This window comes from Xenopus laevis, chromosome 5L, assembly GCF_017654675.1.
Source record: "Xenopus laevis strain J_2021 chromosome 5L, Xenopus_laevis_v10.1, whole genome shotgun sequence".
Lineage (NCBI taxonomy): Eukaryota > Metazoa > Chordata > Amphibia > Anura > Pipidae > Xenopus > Xenopus laevis.
Window position 1 is genome coordinate 98,521,176 of NC_054379.1, and position 24,506 is coordinate 98,545,681.

Below are 24,506 nucleotides of genomic sequence, written 5' to 3' on the forward strand. Positions count from 1 at the left end.
TTCAGTTCCCACAATGCATTGCATGCTCTGTGATTAGCAGTCCTGTAAAGTAGGAAACTTATGCAAAATCATTCAGAGAGGCGGAGTATTATTTGAAAAAGAGTTGACTACTTTAATAGTGTTTCAATGATCCATTTATTCAGAACAAACAGAGAGAATAGCAAAGGACAGACTGTTGATGGCTAACCGGGCTAATATCACATGGATTATCCTATATAATCAAGTGTCTCTGCGTCCAGTCCCTGTGTCCGTGGGATTGCGCTACTGCGCATGTGCCCCACGGACCGCACACAAAAATGGCCTGAGCTGTGACCTGCGACCCTACAGGAGTTGGTTTGAGCTGTAATTAAGACAGGCAGTGCGGGGAGGCGGCGCTGAGAACTGCAGTCAAACCGTAATATGGTATTAGGCACTGGCAACGCGCTATCCATCCACCTGCCGTTCCTCCGCCCCTGGCTCCTCCCTCCTTTCCCGACTCCTCCCTTCCTCCCAGCAGCGGCTCTCTGCTTACAGGTCAGGACAAGATGAGCGGGCGCGTTGGATTCTACAACCAAGAGCTGAACAAGACGGTGTGGGAAGTGCCGGAGCGGTACCAGCGTCTCACCCCCGTCGGTTCCGGTGCCTTCGGCTCTGTTAGGTAGGTGGGGCGATTAGCGAAGCGGGTGGGGATTGGGCCCTGGCACCGTCATGCAGTGCATCAAACTGTGCGGCAAATAGTCTCTGCCACAGGCTGAAGGGGCACCGGCGGCACGTTACTGTGTTCTGAGGCAGGGCGTGCTCATGTTTTCTATCACAACTTAGTGCTGTACTGTGAGAGTTGTAGTTCCGACGCTCCCTGGGCCAGATGATAGGGAAGCAGTGCTGTATGTGTGTGTCGCACCTATACTATACATATATATCCTATATAATATCCTATCCTTCCTATATAATAAAGTTGAAGTGTCTCTGCGTCCAGTCCCTGTGTCCGTGGGATTGCGCTACTGCGCATGTGCCCCACGGACCGTCTCTGGCGAATTTAAACTCTAAAATGGGTTTTTATAAATGTTTGACTACATATGTTCTAGCGCCCGTTAATTTATCAGGCTTAATGTCTAGTGTGTAGATAAATTACTACATAAAACATTCATTGCATTTTACATACTGTACATCATTCAGTGTGGCATCCACCTAACAGCATTTGCCCATACTGTACATACAAATCCTATCTATGGAAAGTTTGTTTCAAGCACATCAAATACACACTAAATTTGGTTTAATCTGAAATGACCAACAGGATGCAGCATTCAACACCATGTTCATGTATGGGACCTGCTATATTGAATCCTCGGAACCTGGGGTTTTCCAGATAATGGATCTTTCAGTAATCTGGATCTTCATACCATAAGAAAATCATGTAAACATTATGGGGGTTATTGATCAAAGGTCGAGTTGTGTTTTCCACCAAAAAATTAGAGTTTTCAAGGTATTGTATAAATCAAATCAATATTTGGTTAAAAAAAAACGTGATTTTTTTTTTTTTTGATTTGTTATACCCCGAAGCTGGAAATAGCTTGAATCAGAAAATACACCATCTAAAACTTGTCGAGGTCATGTAGAAGTCAATAGCAGAGGTCCCTTGAACCATTTGAAGATTTGAATAGTTTTGCTCAAAAACTCTATCAATTTGAGTATTGGCGTTTTTCACCCCGACTACTGTGATACAAATGTGACATGGCAGGCTATGTATGAATGTGATCAAGTGTATCCAATATGGCCCCTTAGTTACAAAATGGATGTACTGACATTAGCTGGAGCTAAGAGTATTAAAGGACACACTTGTTTTTCATGTAGAACTTTATAAATTTTGTTTGAGAAATGTTAACGCGAGGGAGAAGGAAAGGGAAATCAGAGTCAGTACAAATATGCACAAACATGTTTGTCATGAAGAAGAACCCTTGTGGTCAAATTTCCGAGCATATGGCCATTATTTTATTATATGTCCAAGATTAGGATTAAGGCCAAATTCTGCAATAATTGATCATTTTATTGTTGTACTAGTATAAAAAGAGAGCTCAGTTAAAGGGGCTTTGGAACTTCATCTACAAGCAGACGTGTTGCACAGAACCTTTCCTAATTGGTCTGGCTTTGAGAGTTCACTGTTCTGGGGTTCCCCAACTGATGTACCTCTCAAATGATGTTGCAAAATCAATCCATGATGTATTACTTTTCTTACAATATATTAGTCTCATTTAATATTGATCAGTGTGTGTGTGTTTTATTTCTATCCTGCACTTGAAGTCAAGGGAAGCTCGGCAAGACGACAACACTGATACAAGTATTTTACATTCGATTCAAGTTGTGAGTTAATTTGAGGTTTAAAAAAAGCTCACAAAGCTCTAAAATTCGACCTTTGATAAATAACCCCATAAATAAACTCAAATAGGTTTTGCTTCCAATAAGGATTAATTATATTTTAGTATGGATTAAGTAAAAAAAGATGGCCTTTCCATAATTCTGAGCTTTCTGGATAACGGGTTGTCAGATAACAGATCCCATACCTTTATTTATAAAAAAAGGTCCAGAATCCCTGATAATGTTTGGAAAGCTCTTAGCAACAGTATGACAAGGAACAACAATGGAAAGATGTGGGTAACATTCCCCAGGTGGTATTCCAGATAACACTTACCCATATACTGTAGATAAATACATACAGGACATTCTAAATAATAAATGCAATATGTACATTATGCATTAGATAGTAATATGTAATATGCTTTGTCATAAAATTCATTAATTAAGGTTATAATTTGGAATGCCCTGTATCTATATATCTTATAATCTTACTAGGGGACTCGCAGGTTGGCTTTTTATGGTTAGCGCATATAAGTGATAAAGTCAGGTGAACCATATTAGGTGTTCTGCTCCCACTTACACTTTTAAATGTCCATCCATGTGTCTGAAACCTAGATGCACCTGACAGCAAATTGAATAGGAAATTATTATTTATTTTTTAATAGACACGCAATGCCTGTGACAGTTATGCTTGTTGTGTTATTACAGGGAGTTTCTTTTTCACAAGCATAAATCTCTATATTTACTGCTATTATACTACATGGTACAATTACAATGTAGTCGTGTCCTTTTTTAATCCCTTCATTAAACTGAAGGAGCTTTATCAAGGTGACAGAACTACAGAGCTTGCATTCAAAATGAAATGCTGAAATGCTTAGGTTACCGAAAACTGACCTACACAGCAATCAATCAACAGAAATCTGACAACACTGTTTGCTGTCAGCAGGTAAACTAACACCGCAGGAGTTCCTGTAAATAGGAATTGAAGCGCCAGCCTGAAAGCAACAAGCAAATAGACTCACACAGCTTGCAATCAACAGAGAAACTGACCCAAGAAGATTACAGACATCATAAAAAGTGGTATACAAACTTACAAGCACCAAAACTTACTTGCAGTCTACTTGAAATTTATATTCTGTATATCAAAACTACAACAGCATCAGCAATAATTGTAATTGAAGCATCCTATATAATAAAGTTGAAGTGTCTCTGCGTCCAGTCCCTGTGTCCGTGGGATTGCGCTACTGCGCATGTGCCCCACGGACCATCTCTGGCGAATTTTCTACATATGTTCTAGCGCCCGTTAATTTAACGGGCTTAATGTCTAGTACATATATATCTTGCTTGTTTGTTTTTCCTTATTTTATAAGATTCAGCAGTTACCCATATGATTCTGTCAAACTACAAAACAAACATGATAGCAGAACCAGAAAAAATGTAATTTACAATCACACATAAACCCACAGCAGTCATTCATAAAGACTCATATGTTAGTATCACAGACATCATAACACATGCACATAAACATACAATGCAATCCCAGCAAGATTTCCAACAAACACACTACAACACTCACTACCATACTGAGAAACCTAAACAACCACTATATATATATATATTATATATATATATATATATATATATATATATATATATATATATATATATATATATACACACTCAGTATATCAGAACGCATCAGAGCACATCATCAGAACTCACCAAGTTTATATTACTAAGGACCTTATATTGACAGTTTTGACAAATACAAGAGGCTTCATAATTATCTGAATATAGGTATGGGACCTGTTATTCAGAATTCTCGGGACCTGGGGTCTTTCCGTAATATGGATCTTTATACCTTAAGTCTAATAGAAAATTATGTAAACATTAAAGGGCAGATTTATCAACGGTCAAGGTAAATTTTCGAATGAAAAAAAAACCCCCAATTTCGAGCTATTTTTTGAGTACTTCGTCTAGAGAATAGTCCAAATTCAATTTGAAAAAAATTTCTAAAATTCAAATATCGAAATTTATCATCATGTACTGTACTTTAAAAATTAGACTTCGACCATTCGACATCTAAAACCTGCCAAATTGCTGTTTTAGCCTATGGGGGACCTCATAAAACCTTTTTTAGAGTCAATAGGTGGACTTTGAAAAATCAAAGGTTTTTTTTGGGAAAAGCTTTGAATCAAATTTGATCTAATGCGCTATTCCTCCGATTCAAATATGCACCTATTCAATCGAGAACGGAAACATTCAACCAAAAAAATTCCGACTTAATTTCGGTTGGTCTTTTTGAATTCGAATTTCTACGTTTTTTCAATTCGACCTTTGATAAATATGCCCCTAAATAAACCCATTAGGCTGGTTTTGCTTCCAATAAGTATTAATTATACCTTAGTTGGGATCAAGTACAAGGTACTGTTTTATTATTACTGAGAAAAAGGAAATCATTTTTAAAAATCTGGATTATTTGGATAAAACAGAGTTTATGAGAGATGGCCTTTCCATAATTTGGAGCTTTCTGGATAACGGGTCCTATACCTATATTAATATGAAATTTGTAGTAGGATTTCACGTGGCACTATAGGAACACATTCCTACTCCTGTGCCTTGCTTCATTATAGCATTCAAATAGATTTTCATGTCACTGTGTTATCACCCATGTAAGATTTGTGATAAAAGAGATATCCTGCCTGTATAATTGCTGCTATCAGAGCAGACAAAAATAGTGACGTATCAATCAGATGATAAACAGTAAAACAGCACAGATATCTGCTTTAATTCTTACAAACTCACTTTTTGAGTGTTTTTGCACAGTGTTATCAAATACTGTATACAGAGTTTACGGTTCTCTTTCTCTGTTATCAGAGGGTAGTATTCACCCTTATTGTATCTCTACACTGTCTGCCTTGTTGTTGTAACAAGTTGTTTTGCTTTATTGAGGGTTTTTTTAATTAAGGTGTTTTCCCGAAAGATTCGAGTTTTTCAAGGTTAGTTTCAGTAAAAACTAAACTTATTCAGGATAAAAAAAAAACTCCCTGTCAAGGTCATGTAGAAGTCAATGGCAAAGGTCCCTTGTTTTAAGCCTTCATGATTTTCGGGATTTTTTTCGGTGGTCTGTACTCGAAAACTCGGTCCATTTGAGGTATTTAAGGTTTTTTTTCACTGATAACTTGATCAATTTGAGTAATCGAGTTTTTCACCCCGATTGCATTAATTTGAGTTTTTTATACTTGGGTTTTTTCATTAATAAGCAAACATTCGAGTTGTGAGTTTATTCGAGGTAGAAAAAACCTCACACACTGTTGTTCAGCCTTCATTCAAGTTTCTAATGATTGAGAGACTGATATATAAGAAAGGCGAGAAATATATATATATATATATATATATATATATATATATATAAATAAAAACAAAAAGATACGTTTATTCTTTTTCTTTTCGTTTTGCACCTTACAAGCCCTGTGAGTTTGTTTTTTTTCTGTAGATTGATTTACATAAAACCACTAACCTGCACCCAGGCAGTTGTTTTTTGTATATATATACTTGTCAAGGAGATCCGCACACCAGTTTCTTTTTTTAGTGTATATTTATTCCACTGTGCATTTCCAAGAGAAACTGGCGTGCGGATCTCCTTGACAAGTATGTATACATTTTAAATCAAGCACCCAGCATATTTAAGTGCGGATACACACCTGAACTATATATATATATATATATATATATATATATATATATATATATATATATATATAACAGTCCATGAAAGCACTCACAGCAGTCACTCCTTGTGAGCTGAAACGCGTTGATACACTATGCACCAATAAATGATTTGCTGATATACGCTTGATGGCGACTGCTGTGAGTGCTTTCATGGACTGTTATAATTGAGTTAGCAGCCAGCAAATGACTCTGTGATTGGTGAGTGCCGATAACCTCCACACACACATATATACCTGTATATATATTGTATATATAAACAATATAATAGTGGGAGTTTCAAACTGCAACTCCTGCTATTCCTAATCTTTAAAGGGGACCTATTGCGAAAAATAAAATGTAATATCATCATTAATATCATATTAAAATATGAAATTTTCTAAATACAATACATTTGACCCGTTTCTGAAATAATCAAGTGTTTCTTCACTCTCCCCCTCTCTGCATCTCTTCTTTTTCATTCTCTCTTCATGCAAGAGTCGGGAGTCTGATTTTGAATGACATTGAGATCTAATGTATCTTTAAGGGGTGGGTTTCTTTTGCATAGCAGATGTATTAGAGCTCACTCTTTCAAAATCATTGGAAATCTTGCCTCTTTACATGCTGGATTTTGCCAAAGAAACTCATTTTGTTAAATTTAGTTTGTGCTGGAATCAGTTATTTGAGTGAGCTTTTATTTATCTGCTAAAAAAGGGACCCTCCTTAAAAGATATATTGGATTTAACTGTCAATAAAAATCTGACACCCAATTGGCTCCTGAATGAAGAGATGATGCTGAGAGAGGGCTTGTGAAGATAAACTTGATAATTTCATAAATGGTACATATTTTTAATTTATTGTAATTAGAAAGTTCCATATTTCAGTATGATGAAGCTTATTTTACATTTTTATTTTCATGTTCTGCTTTAACCTATGCATTTTCTTATTTGCTACCCCTGTCATGACCCTGCCATTCCGCAGTTCCTGGCTCACTTCTCCTGGGCTTCCTGTATCACACTATAGTTTTTTGGGTTTTTTTTGCCTTATGCATTATCTCTCTACCCTTCTTCATGACAAACTTGACCTTTATACAGCCATTTGGTCATTATGAGATAACTTCCTCTGCAATATGCCATAGTAATTGAAATACTCATAATATGATTTTAATCTAATTATGCTTTAGTTTTGTTAACCTTTTACTTTTAATTGTTTATTTATTTTATTTTATTTCGTTTATGTAACTGTAAAACTGCTATAAATAAAGAGTTATAAAGAAAAAAAAACATACCCACAGACTCCAAAAATGTTGTCACATGTCATGGTGAATTTTTGCAAATTTTTGGCAAATCTAAAGGGATCAGATTCGCCCATCGCTGATCCTTAGTATTTTGAATTTGCCCTTCAAAATCTGTTGTAAATACTGAATGTTGCAATTCAACTACAGTTTAAGCAACATCTAAAGGGCGACAGGTTAAACTCTCCTTCAGTAACATCTGCTACTGGCCAGTGAACACATGCAGCAAAGCTTTCTCCAAATGTCCTTTTTGGTGCATGTGCCAAGAAATTCAAGCATATACATATATAACCATTGTGCTACTGTATGTACATATATTTTACTGCTACAGAGCAACGTTCCCTCTGCAGCTACACTTAAATTCCACATGGATAAAAGACTGCTGAAAGAAACCCATTATTCCACCACGCACCTAAAATTTCAAACTCTGGTAAAACAAATGGTCATAGTTATTGCTACAGTCATGAACCCCAGCCCATATTTTCCTTATAGTCTGTCTTTAATTAATATGAAACACAATTTAACTATTATAAATGCTGAGCATAACTGAACTCATTTTATTCATTAGACCATATACTCTAACAAAAAAAATCTTGTCTTACCAGGACAGAGAGCAATATTGCATGGCTTATTTTGCATTTCCAGGCCATCACAGTGCCTTCCACCATACTGAGGAGGGTTACATGATCTTGTTCTAGTTCTTTGGCCTCTTCCACATGTAAAGGAGCATAAACTCCAAGGTGTCCACTCCTCCCACACTCCATGGACTGCAAAAAAGGAATTTCAGTTTTAAAAATGCAGAAATATGAAACCTAGATGCAAAATTATAATGGTATTTTGCCAGTGGAAGAGTCAAATACTAACCATACACTCTACAAATGTGGCTTCGAAAGCACCCATATCAGCCTTGAATGAATTGGGTTACCACCTTAATGCACTAGGGCGAATGGATAGTGTTTAATTGGATTGCCTGTATTGGGCATACTCACTCACTGGTGCTGTTTGTCAGTTTGCTTGGTATTTGTACCAGGGGAAGATTATAAACCTGGTACTGCAAAGTAGTGCATTTTCATAAAATAACAGCAGTTCAATCTAACAATTTTTTTTCCAGCTAGACTCCAAAGCTTTAGTGATGAATAGGTATACTGTGAGATAGGAAAGAGTACATCTTGAATTGAAGTATTTACAGATGACTAGTATAATCACTGATCTGTGTTATGTGCTTGAAAAATATCTTAATTCTGCAATGACAGAAGCCCCTTGTCAGTCTTTCTTATCATGTATGCCTGAAAACATTGCATTTTGCATTTTCAATTGGTAAAAAAACTAGCATGGTACAGGTACCATATGTTCACCAGATGCGCATGATGTTTTAATACAACATCTCAGATGACATATCAAGGCCAAAAGAATGGCATAATCAAAGAAAAGATTTCTAGGTAATTTAGAGGTAAAACATTACCTGAAACAGAAGAAATTTCAAGCTCTGCTCTGGGGGAAATAGTTACAGCACACATGTTATAAGATTCAATGCTATGGGTAGTAATACGCACTCTGTTCTATTCAGAAGCACTTTCACCTCTCAGAACCCTTGCTCCCTGATACATTTTGCTTCGAGAAAAGATTCAGACAATTATTTTCTGCACAGAAATGAATCACTCTATAGATGAATCCTATAAAGGTTTATAGAATGGTAACTATTTTTACTGTTCGATAAAATAGAGCAACACTTGATAAAATACACTATTTTGAGAGCACTATGTCTGTTTTTAACTGAAATGTGGTTCTCTGTGAAACCCAAAACTAGCTTTATTTCAAAACTGTGATAAAAATAAACAATAGCAATAAGAGCTTGACATTATACAGGCTTTGCACACAATAGGGTTGTGATTTTAGCTCATTGTTCCAGAGTTACTGCAGCATGTTTAGGTTAGTTACATGTAAATCTCCACAGTACAGGTATGGGATCCATTATCTGGAAACCTGTTATCCAAAAGCTCCGAAATTATAGAACAGCCATCTGTCATACTCCATTTTTTCCAAAAAAATTAACATTTTGTAAAAATTATTTCTCTTTTCTCTGTAATAATAAAACAGTAGCTTGTACTTGATCCAAACTAAGATATAATTATTCCTTATTGGAAGGAAAACAATCCTATTGGGTTTAATGAGGGGGTTATTTACTAAAATTCAAATTAATCTCATCTTTTGATTAAACCAAGCTTGACCAAACTCCTATCCATAATTTAATCTTATTTATCAATAAAATAACTCTAAAAAATCAATAAAGACTCAATAAAATCGAGTGAAAACTTGAATCATAGGATTTTTTTGGATTTCACGCCTGAATTGCTCAATGTTTTGGGTTATTGACCGAAAACACAAAATTTTTTGGATTATCGGACAAATCACAATATCTTCAAATTGTAAAAGGGACATCTGCCATTGACTTCTACATAACATTGGCAGCATTGAGATGGCTGATTTATGGATTCAGACTTTTTAGCAGCTTTGGGGAATCATAAATCTTGAAGAATTCAGTTTTTTTCACATAAATTCGAGTTTTTCCCCCTACAACCCCCAACCAGAAAAAAATGTGGTTTAGTAAATAACCCCCTTAATCTTTACATGATTTTTCTAGTAGACTTCTGCAGATCAAAATTACGGAAAGTTCCCTTATCCAAAACCCCCCTGTCTTGAGTATTCTGGATAACAGATCCCATACCTGTACTTGTATATACTATAGGTATGCTTTATTTAATTGTGTATATTATACATTCTGTGTTACACCTATGACTTTGAACTGTAGCCAAAAGTATATTTGGATCTCACCTGAACAGAAAAAAACCTTTTCTATTTCAGATCAGAGTTACTCCCAAGCACGGTCTAGAAAAATCTGGTTTCACATTGGTCTTTTTAAAAAATGGTATCATCAAAAAATGGTTATTAAATACTAATAGAAACATTCTTCATTTGTAAAACTGAAATTTATATCATATAAGAGGATATAAAAGTCATAGGCATAGTACTAAGTAAATAATGTATGATGTGTTATATGGTATAAACTTTTGCAGGCAATTGTACTGCATTTGAATCCACTCACATGCTAGAATAATATTGTACATAATGGATACACTTCTTAAAGAAGTGATTCTGGCATTTTTTAGAGTTTTAATACTGAGTCTTTAAGGAATTGTTTAAAACTGTAACAAATGTATCCACCATCACATTAATACTCAGCATTATATAAAATGCATGGAGAGGCCCATTAAATTGACAGATACAGCAGCAGCAAGTGCTTGAAATTACTCCCAACCCTACTTGTTTTTAAAATAGCTAGTGCAAGGCCATGCAAAGTTGTATAAATATTGTCTATTTAGCAGGTGAATCTTGCCTCCATCTAATTATCTCTCACACTGCTGATCATCAGTGAATCATCAGTGGTAAATCATATGTTGTGATTTACTTTCCTGAACTTGCCCAAAGTTGTATGAAGAGGAAAATCAAATGTTTTACCACTTTATAATCGTCGGGAAAGCATTTGGAGGAGGATAGTCAGCCATAGAAGAAGAGATTTGTTGAGGGTGGCTAATCTCCTCCGGTGTCATTGCCTTAAGAGCTGACTACAACAATAAAGTGGGGTGTAGGAGCATGTTTCAGTATTCAGTCAATTAATATGTACTTATATATTGTGGTATCTTTTTTTCTTGTTATAAACATCTGAGAGCAGTCATCATTTCTCAAAACTTTCTTGTATACAGGAATCTAAATAAAATAATCACAGATACTGATACTTCATGGAAACGAAGAAGTCTGAATCCAACATATATAATTGAATGTTCCCCAAGACTACCTCAGTACAAAGGTGGGATGTATGATATAATAATAGAAATAAATAAATAAATGCTCTTCAAGCCTTGCTATGCTATTCTTACAGCAGAAATGTTATATATACATCTCCCAAAGATAATACTTTTTTCACTTAGTTAGGACTGACACAAGGACACTGCCTTGACGATCAGCTTATGCATACTTTGTACAAACTTTGTAACTAAACTGTTTTTACTAGAGTTACAGTTCAGTTGTGCAAAAACAGGTTTACCCAGGGGGCTATATGTTTGAGTGCTGGGGTTAAATTTTGTAATTTGTGTATCAAACCTGACCCAATATAAATATAAAAATTTCACATGTCAAAATTATTTTGACGCCCATTGACTTCAATGCCTTTTGCAAATTTTATCTGCATTTCAAGAATCTTTCAGCGAAGTGAAACTGGACAGATTCCCCATCACTACAAGGGACTTTGTTTGCACCAATATATACTTTAAATTCTTCCCTTATGTGTTGCTTGTAATGTGTGGTCTGTGTGAATCACTGACTAATCCCTCCTTATTTTGTTCTGTAATAGCATTTAAGTCATTAGAAACCACAGAATAAATTGAGTGTGTAAAAAAAACCTATTGATCCCTTTACTTGTTCTCATGCTGGAAATTGTTTTGAGATTTACTTTATCTATTAGTCCTTGCCATAACTCTGTTCCCAGGCCATAGATGGAAATATACAGCATGCAGTAGTAGTAAGTATCCAATTCAGCATTTATTCTGATTCAGATTTATTATTATAGATTTGATCTTATCATCAGAGCAGCAGATTGTTAATGTATCTGTTGTAAAGAACACATTTTATCCTGTTAAATGTGACATTTTTGTGGATGTTATAACTGACATGCAAAGATACGTTTGGAAATAGAGGTGCCTTTTATAGGCTTAAGATACAAAACTGAATTTCCTCTGCAACAAACTGTATGACATTTGTATGCAGAGCTATGAAGAAAAATGTATTAAAGCTGTGATGTATTTCCTAATAACACAACACGAAAACATATGTTATTTTCGTAAGAAATAGCTCTTTTCCATAAATTTGCTGTAAGACTACATTCACAAAATTGCATCAATTGCAGTATATCATATGTTAAAATCCCCTGTCACATTTAGGAAATTAGATTCAGAAGGATTAGTGGGCACTTTGCTAGAGCTGCACTAATAGATTATTTTAGTCAAATGAAATGATTCAACATGATTAATATTTACTTTTTTAGCCAGCTATTTTTCCCATGTAAAAGAAAATGTAAATGTATAGTGAATATTAAAATCTGCATTTATTAAGGTGGCAAAATGAAATGGTTAGAGGCATTCATTTTAACATCACTTTCCTTTCTTGATCGAGATATTAAAGATAAACTTTCTGCATAAAGAAGAAATAAGTGTTTTTTAACTATAGCAATATGGTGAAATAGTGAATGAAAACATAATAATAAATAATGTGTTTTTAATGTATCTAGATTATTTAAGGAAAAGGAGAATTGTACAGTAAGGTGCAAAGTTCTTTTTAGCACCAATAAACAGAGAAAAAAACCCATTAGTTCCTTATTTTTATCCATACACCCACACTTACTTCAAGTCATCATTCTGAAAATTACCATTTATTGACTAGAATGATACTGTTACAGCAGAACAATAATGCAAAATGGCAGGATTTCCACAAGGGAGGGAGGTTTTACAAAGTGGAATTCTTGCTAAGGGCAGGACTAGACCTGGGTAAACTCAGGTAGGGTTATTTACTAAAATCTGAATTTATCTCATTCTTTAAGGAAAAAAAAAACCATGCCCAAACTCCCATACCCCATTTTACCTTATTTATTATCTAAAAAGCTTGTTTTAATCAGTTTAGGTAAAAACACTATAAAATTGAGAAAAAACCCGAACCGTACGATTTTGTTTTTAGTTTTTTTCCCAAATCTGTAGATTTTTTTTGTTTTTTTCCCCAAAAGCCCGAATTTTTGGATTTTTTGCCCAAAAAGTCAGAAAGAGTCAGATTTTTGGGCTAATTCCAGCACAGACCACAGAAACTTCAAAATAGGATCGGGACCTCTGCCATTGACTTATACACATCCTCGGCAGGTCTGACTTATACACAACCTCGGCAGGTCTGGATTCAGGCTTTTTGCTGCACCAGGCTTTAATAAATCTCTAAAATTCAAGTTTAATTAATAAAAAATAAAAAAAAATTGGAGTTTTGCAACAGAAAGCACAACCGGAGTTTAGTAAATAAGTCCCTATATGTCTGGATCCTGTGGGGGATGGAATTTTGTTTGCCTGGCCTAGGTGCTCATCCAATGTGGCTGTGGAGGGTGGCTGGAACGGCATGAATACCATCATTATATTCAAGTATTGGCAAGCATTCTTGGAGTGTGTTCTGTAATTTTTTTGGTAAATAAAATGAATTTAATGTTTTATGTAATTATTGTCCACTTGTTAATAAAAGAAGTGGTCATTTTCATCCCAGTCCTGAATGATGTATTTTCGGGGGGAGGGAAGTCAATGGCAAAAGGGTTTTTGAGGGGACCAGACAGCTTGAAGATGCATGAGTCATACAATACAATTTTGTCCAGGTGTAGCAACCCATAGAAACCAGTCAGAACTCAAAAGTTTCATTTTAAGCATGGGGCCAGTAAATACTATTTGCTGATTGGATTGTCAAATCTTTGCGTACTAATTTGTAAATCTTTGGGTAATATTAAAGGAAAATGTACAGTGCTGTTTATACATGCATTGCTAAATACAGTACATGCATGCATACAAGATGTTTATATTTGCAGATGATTTGTTTATATGTGCAGATTCAATATGTTACTACCATAACTTTTATATGTATCCTCTTAGCACACAGCAAGACAATTCTATTTGGTTTTAATCAAAGCAGATAACTTAAAAATTTTTTGCAGGTCTCTTTAAAAACTGAGTAGTCAACTTTTTTATTTCCTTGGTTTTTATTTTAAGGACATGTAGAACATTTCAGCTGCAAATGGTAACTGACTACAAAGCTTCTCAGCAAGTGTGCAGAATGTAAAGAGCAGGCAGCATGCACTGTGACTTCAGCACAAGAGATAAAGAAAAAATACACATGGGTCACTGGAACATCTCTTTGTTCAATAATGGAAGTGTCAAGAAGCTCTTGACTGTAAACGGTGCATAAATTTTGCTGGCCTCAGCCCATTTTCAGATTCAGCGCATTTATATTTGTTTGGATTGTATTTAGAGAGAGAGAGAGTTAAGGAGTAAGTAAAGTTTCTAGCTATCCTTAAACCAAAATTGAAAATATTTGTTTTTATGTTTACTGCCTGAAAATAATGAGTTGGGGAAAATTAACTTTAGTTTTCAATACACGGTTTTAAAATTTTAGTATACCAGTATACACCGGGACTACCTCAGAGACTCTGTACTAGCTGGAGCCACATCGTCTCGTCTCACTGTGTATTCGTATACTGCTGAGATGACAATAAAGTTTACTTTGACTTTGATATACTACTACTGTATATACTAGTATATAGTATACCAGTGTTGCCAAAAGCCACCTTCAATAACCACCTTTACCAAAGCAGGAATATTTTAACAATAATATAATTCATTTAATTCTAAATTCCTTTTAAGAAGGAAGATTGTATTTCTTAGTGACTGATTTTTGAGAAATAGAGATCCAAACATAATAGATTATGTGAAAACACATGTATTGCACCTGTTACCAGATTGATTGGGACCTGGAGTTTGTTGAATAAGGGATATTTCTTTAATGTGGATACATTACCTTAATACATTAGTGTGTTTTTTACTAAACCTTGATTTTTTCCAGATCGAGTTTTTTTGGGCAAAAACTTGAATTTATAGAGATTAATTATACCACGAAGCTGCAAAAAGTCTGAAGATTTGTCATCTCAAACCTGCCAAGGTCATGTAGAAGTCAATGGCAGATGTCCCTTTTACAATTTGAAGATCTGTGATCTGTTTTCGGTTTTGTCCGATAATCTAAAAAATTCGGGTCTTCGAACGATAACCCAAAAAATTATCAATCCGGCCATCGAATCCAAAAAATTTGTGTGATTCGGTTTTTCATTCGATTTTATCAGGTTTTTTCCCCAACCCAACTTGATAAACAAGATCAAGCGGAGTTTGATCAAGCTTAGTTTAATGAAAAGATTAAATAAATATGAGTTTTAGTAAATAACCCCCTCAGTCTACTAAAAAACGAATGAAACCTTCAGGAAAACCACATGTAGGGGGTTATTTCTCAAAGTCCGAATTTATCTCAAAATTTTCTGTTACAAACTCTGCTCAGGTTTTTTACGCTTATTTATTATTACATTTTCCTGAAAATTTGCGGGAAAAAAATCCAATTTGCACGATTTTTTTCGGATTGTTTCATCCGATTTTCACAAATTTCCTGATTTTTTCAGAATTTTCTTCGGGTTAGTGCACGAAACCCAGCGCACATAAAAAAATCATTGGGACTTCTCCCATTGACTCATATGCAACCTCGACAGGTCTGAGATGCCAGATTTTCATATTCGGACTTTTCCATCCTCTGGGTTTAATAAATTTAAATTTTTTTTAAAAGTCAGATTTTATAAAAAAAAAAATCATGAACTTTAGTAAATAACCCCTGTAATGTACTCTACCAAATGTCTATCTACCACTCAATATACATCTTAAGCAGAACAGATACTATCATTTATAAAGGCCTAGTCTAATCCATAATCTTTATCAAAAAGAAATTCTAAAGCAGATAGAAAGCCTTTATCTGTGTTGTGCAGAACTTGTTGGGTGACAGATGTTTTATCTGATTAAATCTATTTATTTAAATGCCTTGCATTTTAAACTGAGGGATTGCTGTGTTTTTATAAATTAAAAAAGAAAATCTAAATTAGACATGCTACATTAGTTTAATATTTAAAAAATAAAGTAGTACTAAAATGCTTGTTTTGGTTTTAGAAATGTCATGGAAAATGATCTTATCATGAAGATCGGTGATTTTATATCTTCCAGTAATGGCAGTGTGTGTTAATCATGCATCTTACTCAATTCTGTTTATGTTCTTATTTCTCTTTAAGTCTCTCTAATGCAAAGAAACTCAAAAAAAAATTAGCGCATACCTCACATCATTTACATAATTTCTAAGTTCTAACAAATTGGCTCTGTTTTTAAGGTGCCTTTAAAAATGTGTTTCTTGATTATAATCCTTATATATAAATTATATTTTCTTAATATCTGTACAAAAAAGTATATAATAATAAAGTGGAATTATTGTGACTTTAATTCATACAGGTTCACCTACCATTGGTTAAAAAAACAGAGGCAGCGCAAGGTAAAATTATTTAATTGTTAAAAAATTTTTTTTGTAAAACTTCACCCTTTTACCACACTCCATAATAAGGGGCAGATTTATCAAAGGTCAAGGTGAATTTTCGAATTCAAAAATTAAAATTTTTAGCTATTTTTGTGTACTTCGACTAGGGGATAGTCCAAATTCGATTTGAATTTGCCAAAAAATGTGAAAATTTGAATATCGAAATTTACTGTCTCTTTAAAAATTTGACTTCAACCATTTGCCATCTAAAACCTGCAGAATTGCTGTTTTAGCCTATGGGGGACCCCCTAGAACCTATTTGGAGTCAATTGGTGGACTTTGAAAAATCCCTCTTTTTTTTTTGGGAAAAATAGAATTCGATCGAATACGCTATTCCTTCAATTCGAACCATTCAAATTCGGCCAAATTTGGACCTATTGGATCGAAAACAGACCTATTCGACCCAAAAAAACTTCTACTTAATTTCAGTTGATCTTTTTGAATCGAATTTCAAAGTTTTTACAATTCTTTTTTGATAAATCTGTTTATAAATTGTTTCAGTCATTCAAACCCATCAAACCCAGAAAAGAAAGGGTCAGTGATCTATGAAAAATAGAGTGAAAGAAAGTAAAGTGTATTACCAGGTATAGTGCCATATAATAGATAAAAGGGCGAATTGCTCCAGGAATTTAAAAAAGTAATACCTTTAATGTATGAGTGAATAGGTTATTATTGAAGCCTTTCTTGGTCTTTTATATCTTCTAGAGATTTAAACAACAATATTGGGGTTATTTATCAAAATCTGAATATATCACATTCATTTCTGAAAACTAAATCCGCTTGGTTATTTCCCCTTATTTATCAATACATAAATTCCACTGCGGGAAAAAACTGAAAAAACTAATTTTTTTCGGAATTTCACCTGAAAACAACGAAAGTTTTGCCGGATTTTCAGATTCAGACTTTTTCCATCCTCAGGGTATAATAAATCCCAAAAAAATGTAGGTTTTTTTTCACTTACAATTTGGATTTTATGGGCAGATTAAGGGTCGAAGTGAAAATTAAAATGATTTAGTTTTTTATGCCCAAAACTGTCAAATTCAACTAGGGAATTGTAAAAATTCAATTCAAGGTTTTTTTTTAAAAATTAGATTTTCGAGATTTATCATACTCTGTCCCTTTAAGAACTCAAATTAAACTATTCGCTACCTAAAACCTGCCAAATTGCTGTTTTAGTCAATGGGAGACATCCTGGGGTCAATTTGGAGTTGTTTGCTGCCTTCCTGACATTCAAGGTCAGAAACGGACGCCGGCACCGTTTTGGCCATCACTACATATAACTATCTTGTAGCTGCCCTCGTGCACGTAAAACTAAAATATGTACAAAAAATGAAAAACAGCACCAAGGGACTTTGAAAAAAAACTTTTTGTATAATGGCATGGTATGAACAACAGATGTTTTGGGCTCCATTCTCAAGAAAGGTCCCAATGGGGGCCGAAACGTCGGTTGTGCATACCATGCCGTAATACAAAAAGGTTTTTTGCAAAGACCCTTGGTGCCTTTTTTCATTTTTTGTATATATATACATATATACATTATTAGTGTATTAATGGTACTGTTTTGGTACATATGAGTTCTCAACCTACATTTAAAAAATCAATAGTCAACTGAAATGCATTGTATAGGTGCTTAGAACACAATACATTGGGTCAGTGTTTTCCATTATAACTTCATGCTCTGTAGATTAGTTTATTTAAATGTTTCAATAAGTCTTTCAGTGCATTAGAAGCTCAATATAACAAACCATGATAAATTAATTAAATAGTGTACACAAAAGCACTCCTGAGAGCAGCTATAAAACTAGCAGCATACAGGTGGAACAAGAAGTGTTGCAAATTATCTCATGATATGAGTATTCTATCACAGCAGGTTAAATTCACATTTGAACACCTCTTTTAATTGACTAAAATAGAAGGGCAAAAATCCCCTTACCATATACGCTTTTGTATGGCAAAATTTCTCCCTATCTAAAGGGGATCAGAGAGGACTATGGTACACAGATATCAGGTAATAGATCCTGATCTAGAGAATGATGCTCAGCTAAAAGTTGAGAGAAAAAAAAGAGTACATGTAGGGAACGAAAATATAGTTAATATTCTTTGTGTAAACTCATTTTTACTCATATTTAAAGGAAAGACTATCACTGAAATAAAGATCTGCTCGTTTTCTCATCACTTTTGAAATAAAAATTATTGGTGCGCTTCCCAAACTTCACAATTTTTTTTTTATACAGCACACATACCCTATTTATCAGTAGGGTATTGGCTAAATTTTCCAGTTACAGCAAGGGAAATCATTTGGGGCATAACAAAATAAAATTAAGTTTTTTTCATTAAATATCCAACAATTGTCTTGTTAAGAAGTTTACACTGCAACATTAAAACATTTATACTTTTTTTATTTACATTTTTTCCATTTCTGAATTGAATTATATTTGTCCAGCAGCATTTGATCGGAAAATTAAATTATTGTTTTGTTTGGTTTAATAGTGCTTCCTTATTTTTGCAAAATATATTTGGGAACATTCATGCGGATTTTATATGTTTTGCCTTTAAGACCACATTAAGGGGGATATTCATCAAAGGTCAAAATTTAGACCTTGAATGAACTCAACTCCAATAGTTTCTAATTTAAGAAAAAATGTGAATGCAAAAAAACTTGAATCAGTGAATTTGAGTTGAGAAACCGAATCCATTGATTCAAAAAACTTGAATTGCTCGAATTGATCTAGTTTTTGAGCAAAACCCACCGAAAAAAACTCGAACATCATGAAGGCTATTAACATCTTCAAATGGTTCAAGGGACCTCTGCCATTGACTTCTACATGCCCTTGACAGATTTTTAGATGGTGTCTTTTTAGATTCAAGCTATTTATAGGGTTGGGGTATAATACATCACAAAAAAATACTCATTATTCCTGAAATACATATAGGTCATCAGTATGACAAACAATGCAACAAAAATCACTGTTATAAAGCCATCTTTTTTTTATACATTATCAGATACTATTTAGTGATGGGCGAATTCGCGAAATGGCGCTTTTGACGCCGGCGCCCGTTTTTTGACGCTGGCTCCCGTTTTTGACGCCGGCGTCCGTTTTTTCGACGCGGGCAAAAAAATTTTTGCGGGCGTTTTGCAAATTTATTCGCTGGCAGCTAATCACACAAATTCGCCGCAAATTCGCGCCTGGCGAATAAATTCGCCCATCACTAAATTGCTTTTTTTTCTTCTTAAAATTAATTAAAACGTATTGGAAAAAAACTTATTAACAAGAAAGTTTTTATCTTATTACAAAAAGTGTGTTGTAGAGTACAAATTTAGATAGTGTGGCAGTGTCACGTATAGTTCCTCTCCCTTCTGAGTGATCCATCTTCCTGTGTTATCAGTGTTGCAGATATATACAGTAGAATGGAGTATGAAGTGCTTTTTGCATCTTATACACAATCTTAACAAACCATCTATATTAAGGCAGAGGTACTAAAAGTAACAGCCCGGTGGTAAGTGGGGTGGTTAGAAGTCAAGATGAATATGGAAGTTGCAAATTAATTATTGTAAAACATACATATGCTAGAATCTGTTCTCTAAAATTTTTAAAGAGCTTTGGTTGCCTTTAAAAAGCATTCATAAGATGAGGGGGTGAAGTACGGTATATTTATTAAACAGATGAATTAAACCATTAGTACTTATATTATACTTAAATGATGTTGTATCTAACATGGAAAATGCAGAACTATTTGCCTTAAATGAAAAAGAGCACATGCAATTATCTGAAAGAAATGCAAAAGTATGGAAAGTAGGAGTCTTACCAGTCCCTGTCTAAGATAAAGATATATAAAAAGTACCATGACATGAATGATTTAACAGTGCAACAACAGTCCTGTCATCCATCACTACAGCAGTAGGCACTTTCTACTGTTTCCATTACAACTAATATTTTACTTTTCATCAATCATTATTTATTGTTACTTTTTATATTCTACGGGGGAGAATTATTATTAGTAGTAGCAATAATCAGTGCTCAGTATTAATACATGATTTAAACTGGATACATGTAACATATGTGTTACTTTGCCTCTGTTGCCTTGAAAATATTATTCTTCCGATCCCACTAAAGGTAGTCACACACGAAGGGGTATATTTATCAAAGAGTGAAGTTAGAGATCGCCACAGTCCTCCACCACTCTCCATTCATTTCTATAGGATTTTTAAAAGAGTATTTATCAATGTGTGAAAGTTTGTCCTTTGATAAATACACCTTTCAAAATCCAACAGAAATGAATGGAGAGTAGCGGAATTTAACTCTAGAGAACTGTGGCGATGTCTAACTTCAATCTTTGATAAATGTACCCCATTGAGTGTAGCTCTTCTCTTTTTATATTTTTAATCCAAGTCCCCTCATATTAAGGGGCCGATTCATCAATAGTCGAATATCGAGGGTTAATTAACCCTCGATATTCGTCTGGGAACTAAAATCGTTCGACTTCGAATATCGAAGTCAAACGATTTTGCACAAATCCTGTGATCGATCGATCGAAGGATTTGAATCCAACGATCGAAGGAAAATCCTTCGATCAAAAAATCACAGGCAAGCCTATGGGGACCTTCCCCATAGGCTAACATTGACTTCGGTAGGTTTTATCTACCGAAGTAGGTGGTCGAAGTATTTTTTAAAGAGACAGTACTTCGATTATCGAATGGTCGAATAGTCGAACGATTTTTGCTTCGAATCGTTCGAATCGTTCGAATTCGAACGAATTTAACCAATTCGATGGTCGAAGTACCCAAAAAATACTTCGAAATTCGAAGTTTTTTACATTCGAATTCTTCACTCGAATTTTGTAAATCTGCCCCTAAAACTGCAATAACATTGGTTACCAATGAAATATAATGATTAGTTAAATGGGTAGTACTCCTTTAGATTAACCATCAGTATTATGTACACATTGGCATTCAAATTGACAGACAATTTGCAATTGCTCTTAATTATTTATTTATTTATGTTAATTATTCACATTAGATTTGTTCAGCATATATCCAGTCAGAAATTTTAGTACTTATCTAGTTGCTAGGGTACAATTTATTTTGACAATACCACTATTCTTTAAATGACCCAATAAAAATTCTCAAAGAGTCTATAAAAGCATGCTCAGTACCACCAAAATTCTGCTTTACTCTCCGATTATATCATGTATTCATTACTGTAATACTCTGTTAAATTGTCTTCCACACTAAAGACTGTCACCTCTCCGGTCCATAGCATCCAGTTTTCCTTTGCCATGCCACTCTGTAAATCTGTACAATAGCTTCCATTACCTTTCAGGGTAAAACTCAAGGTAATGACCCTGAAATTCAAAGCAGTTTATAGCCTTACTCCTCGTTATACCTCTGTGCTGACTAAACCAATCATTATGTACTTCTGATTTACTTCTCAAAACCTCAGGTATTACCTTTTCACTTACATAAACATTGAATACCCTTCAAGCTGCAGTTCTCACAATCACAAGAACTTAAAATCTTTAATACATATTTCTTTAGAAAACTCTCATCTAGCTTAGCATTACTTCAGTATACAATATATGCCACTACCATCTGATATATGCAATGTTGAATGCCACATCTCTCACTGTGCTGACTCCTGAATTTGCCCATCCCCCTACCTGGAGTCTCTTGCCGTATTTTCCATGTATGCTGTATTGAGCAGAACCTTTCCTCTTGATTGGAACACTATGGGGGTTATTTACTAAACTCTGAATGCAAAAATCACAAAAAAATCATGATTTTTTGTTCATAAAATTAGACTTTTAAAAAATCATGAAGGGTCCGATTCACAAAGGGTCGAATATCGAGGGTTAATTAACCCTCGATATTCGACTGGGAATTAAAATCCTTCAACTTCGAATATCGAAGTCGAAGAATTTTAGTGCAAATAGTGCGATTGAACGATCGAAGGATTGTTCTTTCGATCGAACGATTAAATCCTTCGAATCGAATGATTCCAAGGATTTAAATCCAACGATCGAAGGAATATCCTTCGATCAAAAAAACTTAGGAAAGCCTATGGGGACCTTCCCCATAGGCTAACATTGAGTTCATTAGCTTTTAGATGGCGAACTAGGGGGTCGAAGATTATTCTTAAAGAGACAGTACTTCGACTATCGAATGGTCGAATAGTCGAACGATTTTTAGTTCGATTCCTTCAATTTGAAGTCGTAGTCGAAGGTCGTAGTAGCCCATTTGATGGTCGAAGTAGCCCAAAAAACACTTCGAAATTCGAAGTTTTTTTACTTTGAATCCTTCACTCGAAGTTAGTGAATCGGCGCCGAATTGTTTGGAATTTATTAAACCCAGAGGATGGAAAAGTCTGAATCTGAAAATCCTCAATCTCAGACCTATCGAGGTTGCATATACGTAAATGGGAGAAGTCCCAATGATTTTTTGATGTGTGCTGGGTTTTGTGGGTGAAAATTGAAAAAACTTGAAAATCCAATGAAAAAATCAGAAAAAACTTCTGATTTTTTTTACCACAAACAGATTTTCGGGAAAATGTAATAATAAATAAGTGTAAAAAACCTGAGCGGATTTGATCGGAGTTTGTAACAGAGAATATTGAGATAAATTCGGACTTTGATAAATAACCCTCTTTTTGTTTATCTAATAATCTGTATGTTTAGGAGGTTATTTATCAAAGTCCAAATTTATCTCAATATTTTCTGCTATAAAATTTGCGGTAAAAAAACAGATTTTCATGATTTTTTCAGATTTTTTTTATCCGATTTTCACTATTTTTTATCACGATTTTCAGATTCAGACTTTTCCATCCTCGGGATTTAATACATTCCGAAAAAATCGTGATTTTTTAAAAGTCTGATTTTATAAAAAAAAAAATCATGAATTTTTTGTGATTTTTGCATTTGGAGTTTAGTAAATAACCCCCTTAGTGTATAAGACCACCTATCGTATAGTGCTGCGGAATGAAAGTGTTAATATGCTAAACATGTATATCTGTATTTATTCACAGATGTGTTCATGATCCTTTAACAATAATAATATTATACATACAGTATATAACAAATATAGTCATATTTGAGAAATGATTCCCCTTTATCTAAAAGAAAAGATTCATAAATTAGATTATTTCAAGTGGAACAAACAAATAATGAAAAGAAAAATGAAATCCAGTGTTCTACTTAGCATCATACTTTACATTCCAAACATCCAAATTTTGTATTGATCTGCTTCTAACACTACCTGGACAGAGGCCAGTGTTATTGCAAACCCTTGTTTCTCTTAAGGGGCTGCTGCAGTGTGTCCCGTAAGGTGGTACACAAGTTCTGGTTCGCACCTGCGACCCTTGACCACAAGTTACTGAACATGTACTCCACTGGGACCACTCTTCAACACCAGATTCACCTGTGTGCAAGACAACAAATAAAAATGAATACAGCCTTAAATGTCAGTATACTGTACTGCAGTGAAGTGGCTAAGCTTTACACAATAACATTATGACAATTACATGCATTCAGTGCCCTTTCAGTGCGTGATGGTTTTCTAATACCCTGTATTTTTTAGACATTATAGATATACAAAATGAGCCTTAGAACATTGTTCATAATAGCAATAAGATGGAGGGTTTAGGCCAAAATGAAATCTATAAACATACATCAAACACTGTAAGGCAAAGTTCAATTTGAAAAGTATGGATCATGCAACTTAAATAGTACTAACAGAAAACAAATGAAGAAAAAATGAAATTCCTACAAGTTGTACTGTATAAAGATATATATAGATGAGATTGCTCCTACTGAGCAATTCTATCTGAAGTTATGTAACCTCATGCTAATTTATTCTATAAATGTGATTTAATTAACAAACTAAGTTACCTAAGTTAATAAGGTTTGAGTGAATTTTCGAAGTACAAAAAGTTCGAATTTC

The 24,506-nt window shown here is 34.4% G+C and overlaps 1 protein-coding gene across 5 annotated transcripts in view; it reads right to left on the bottom strand.

The window, feature by feature from the left end:
* LOC108716926 (adhesion G protein-coupled receptor B3) overlaps window positions 1-24,506 on the bottom strand; it is a 490,100-nt gene that overhangs the window by 273,098 nt on the left and 192,496 nt on the right. For 4 of the 5 annotated variants that reach the window (XM_041563155.1, XM_041563156.1, XM_041563153.1 and 1 more), the window contains exons 4-5: window positions 23,823-23,984; window positions 7,936-8,100 (exon numbers count right to left, since the gene is read on the bottom strand). In XM_041563155.1, the coding sequence (XP_041419089.1) occupies window positions 7,936-8,100; window positions 23,823-23,984 (327 nt within the window). The remainder of the gene's footprint in view (window positions 1-7,935; window positions 8,101-23,822; window positions 23,985-24,506) is intronic. The other variant, XM_018263507.2, reaches the window with a different exon arrangement.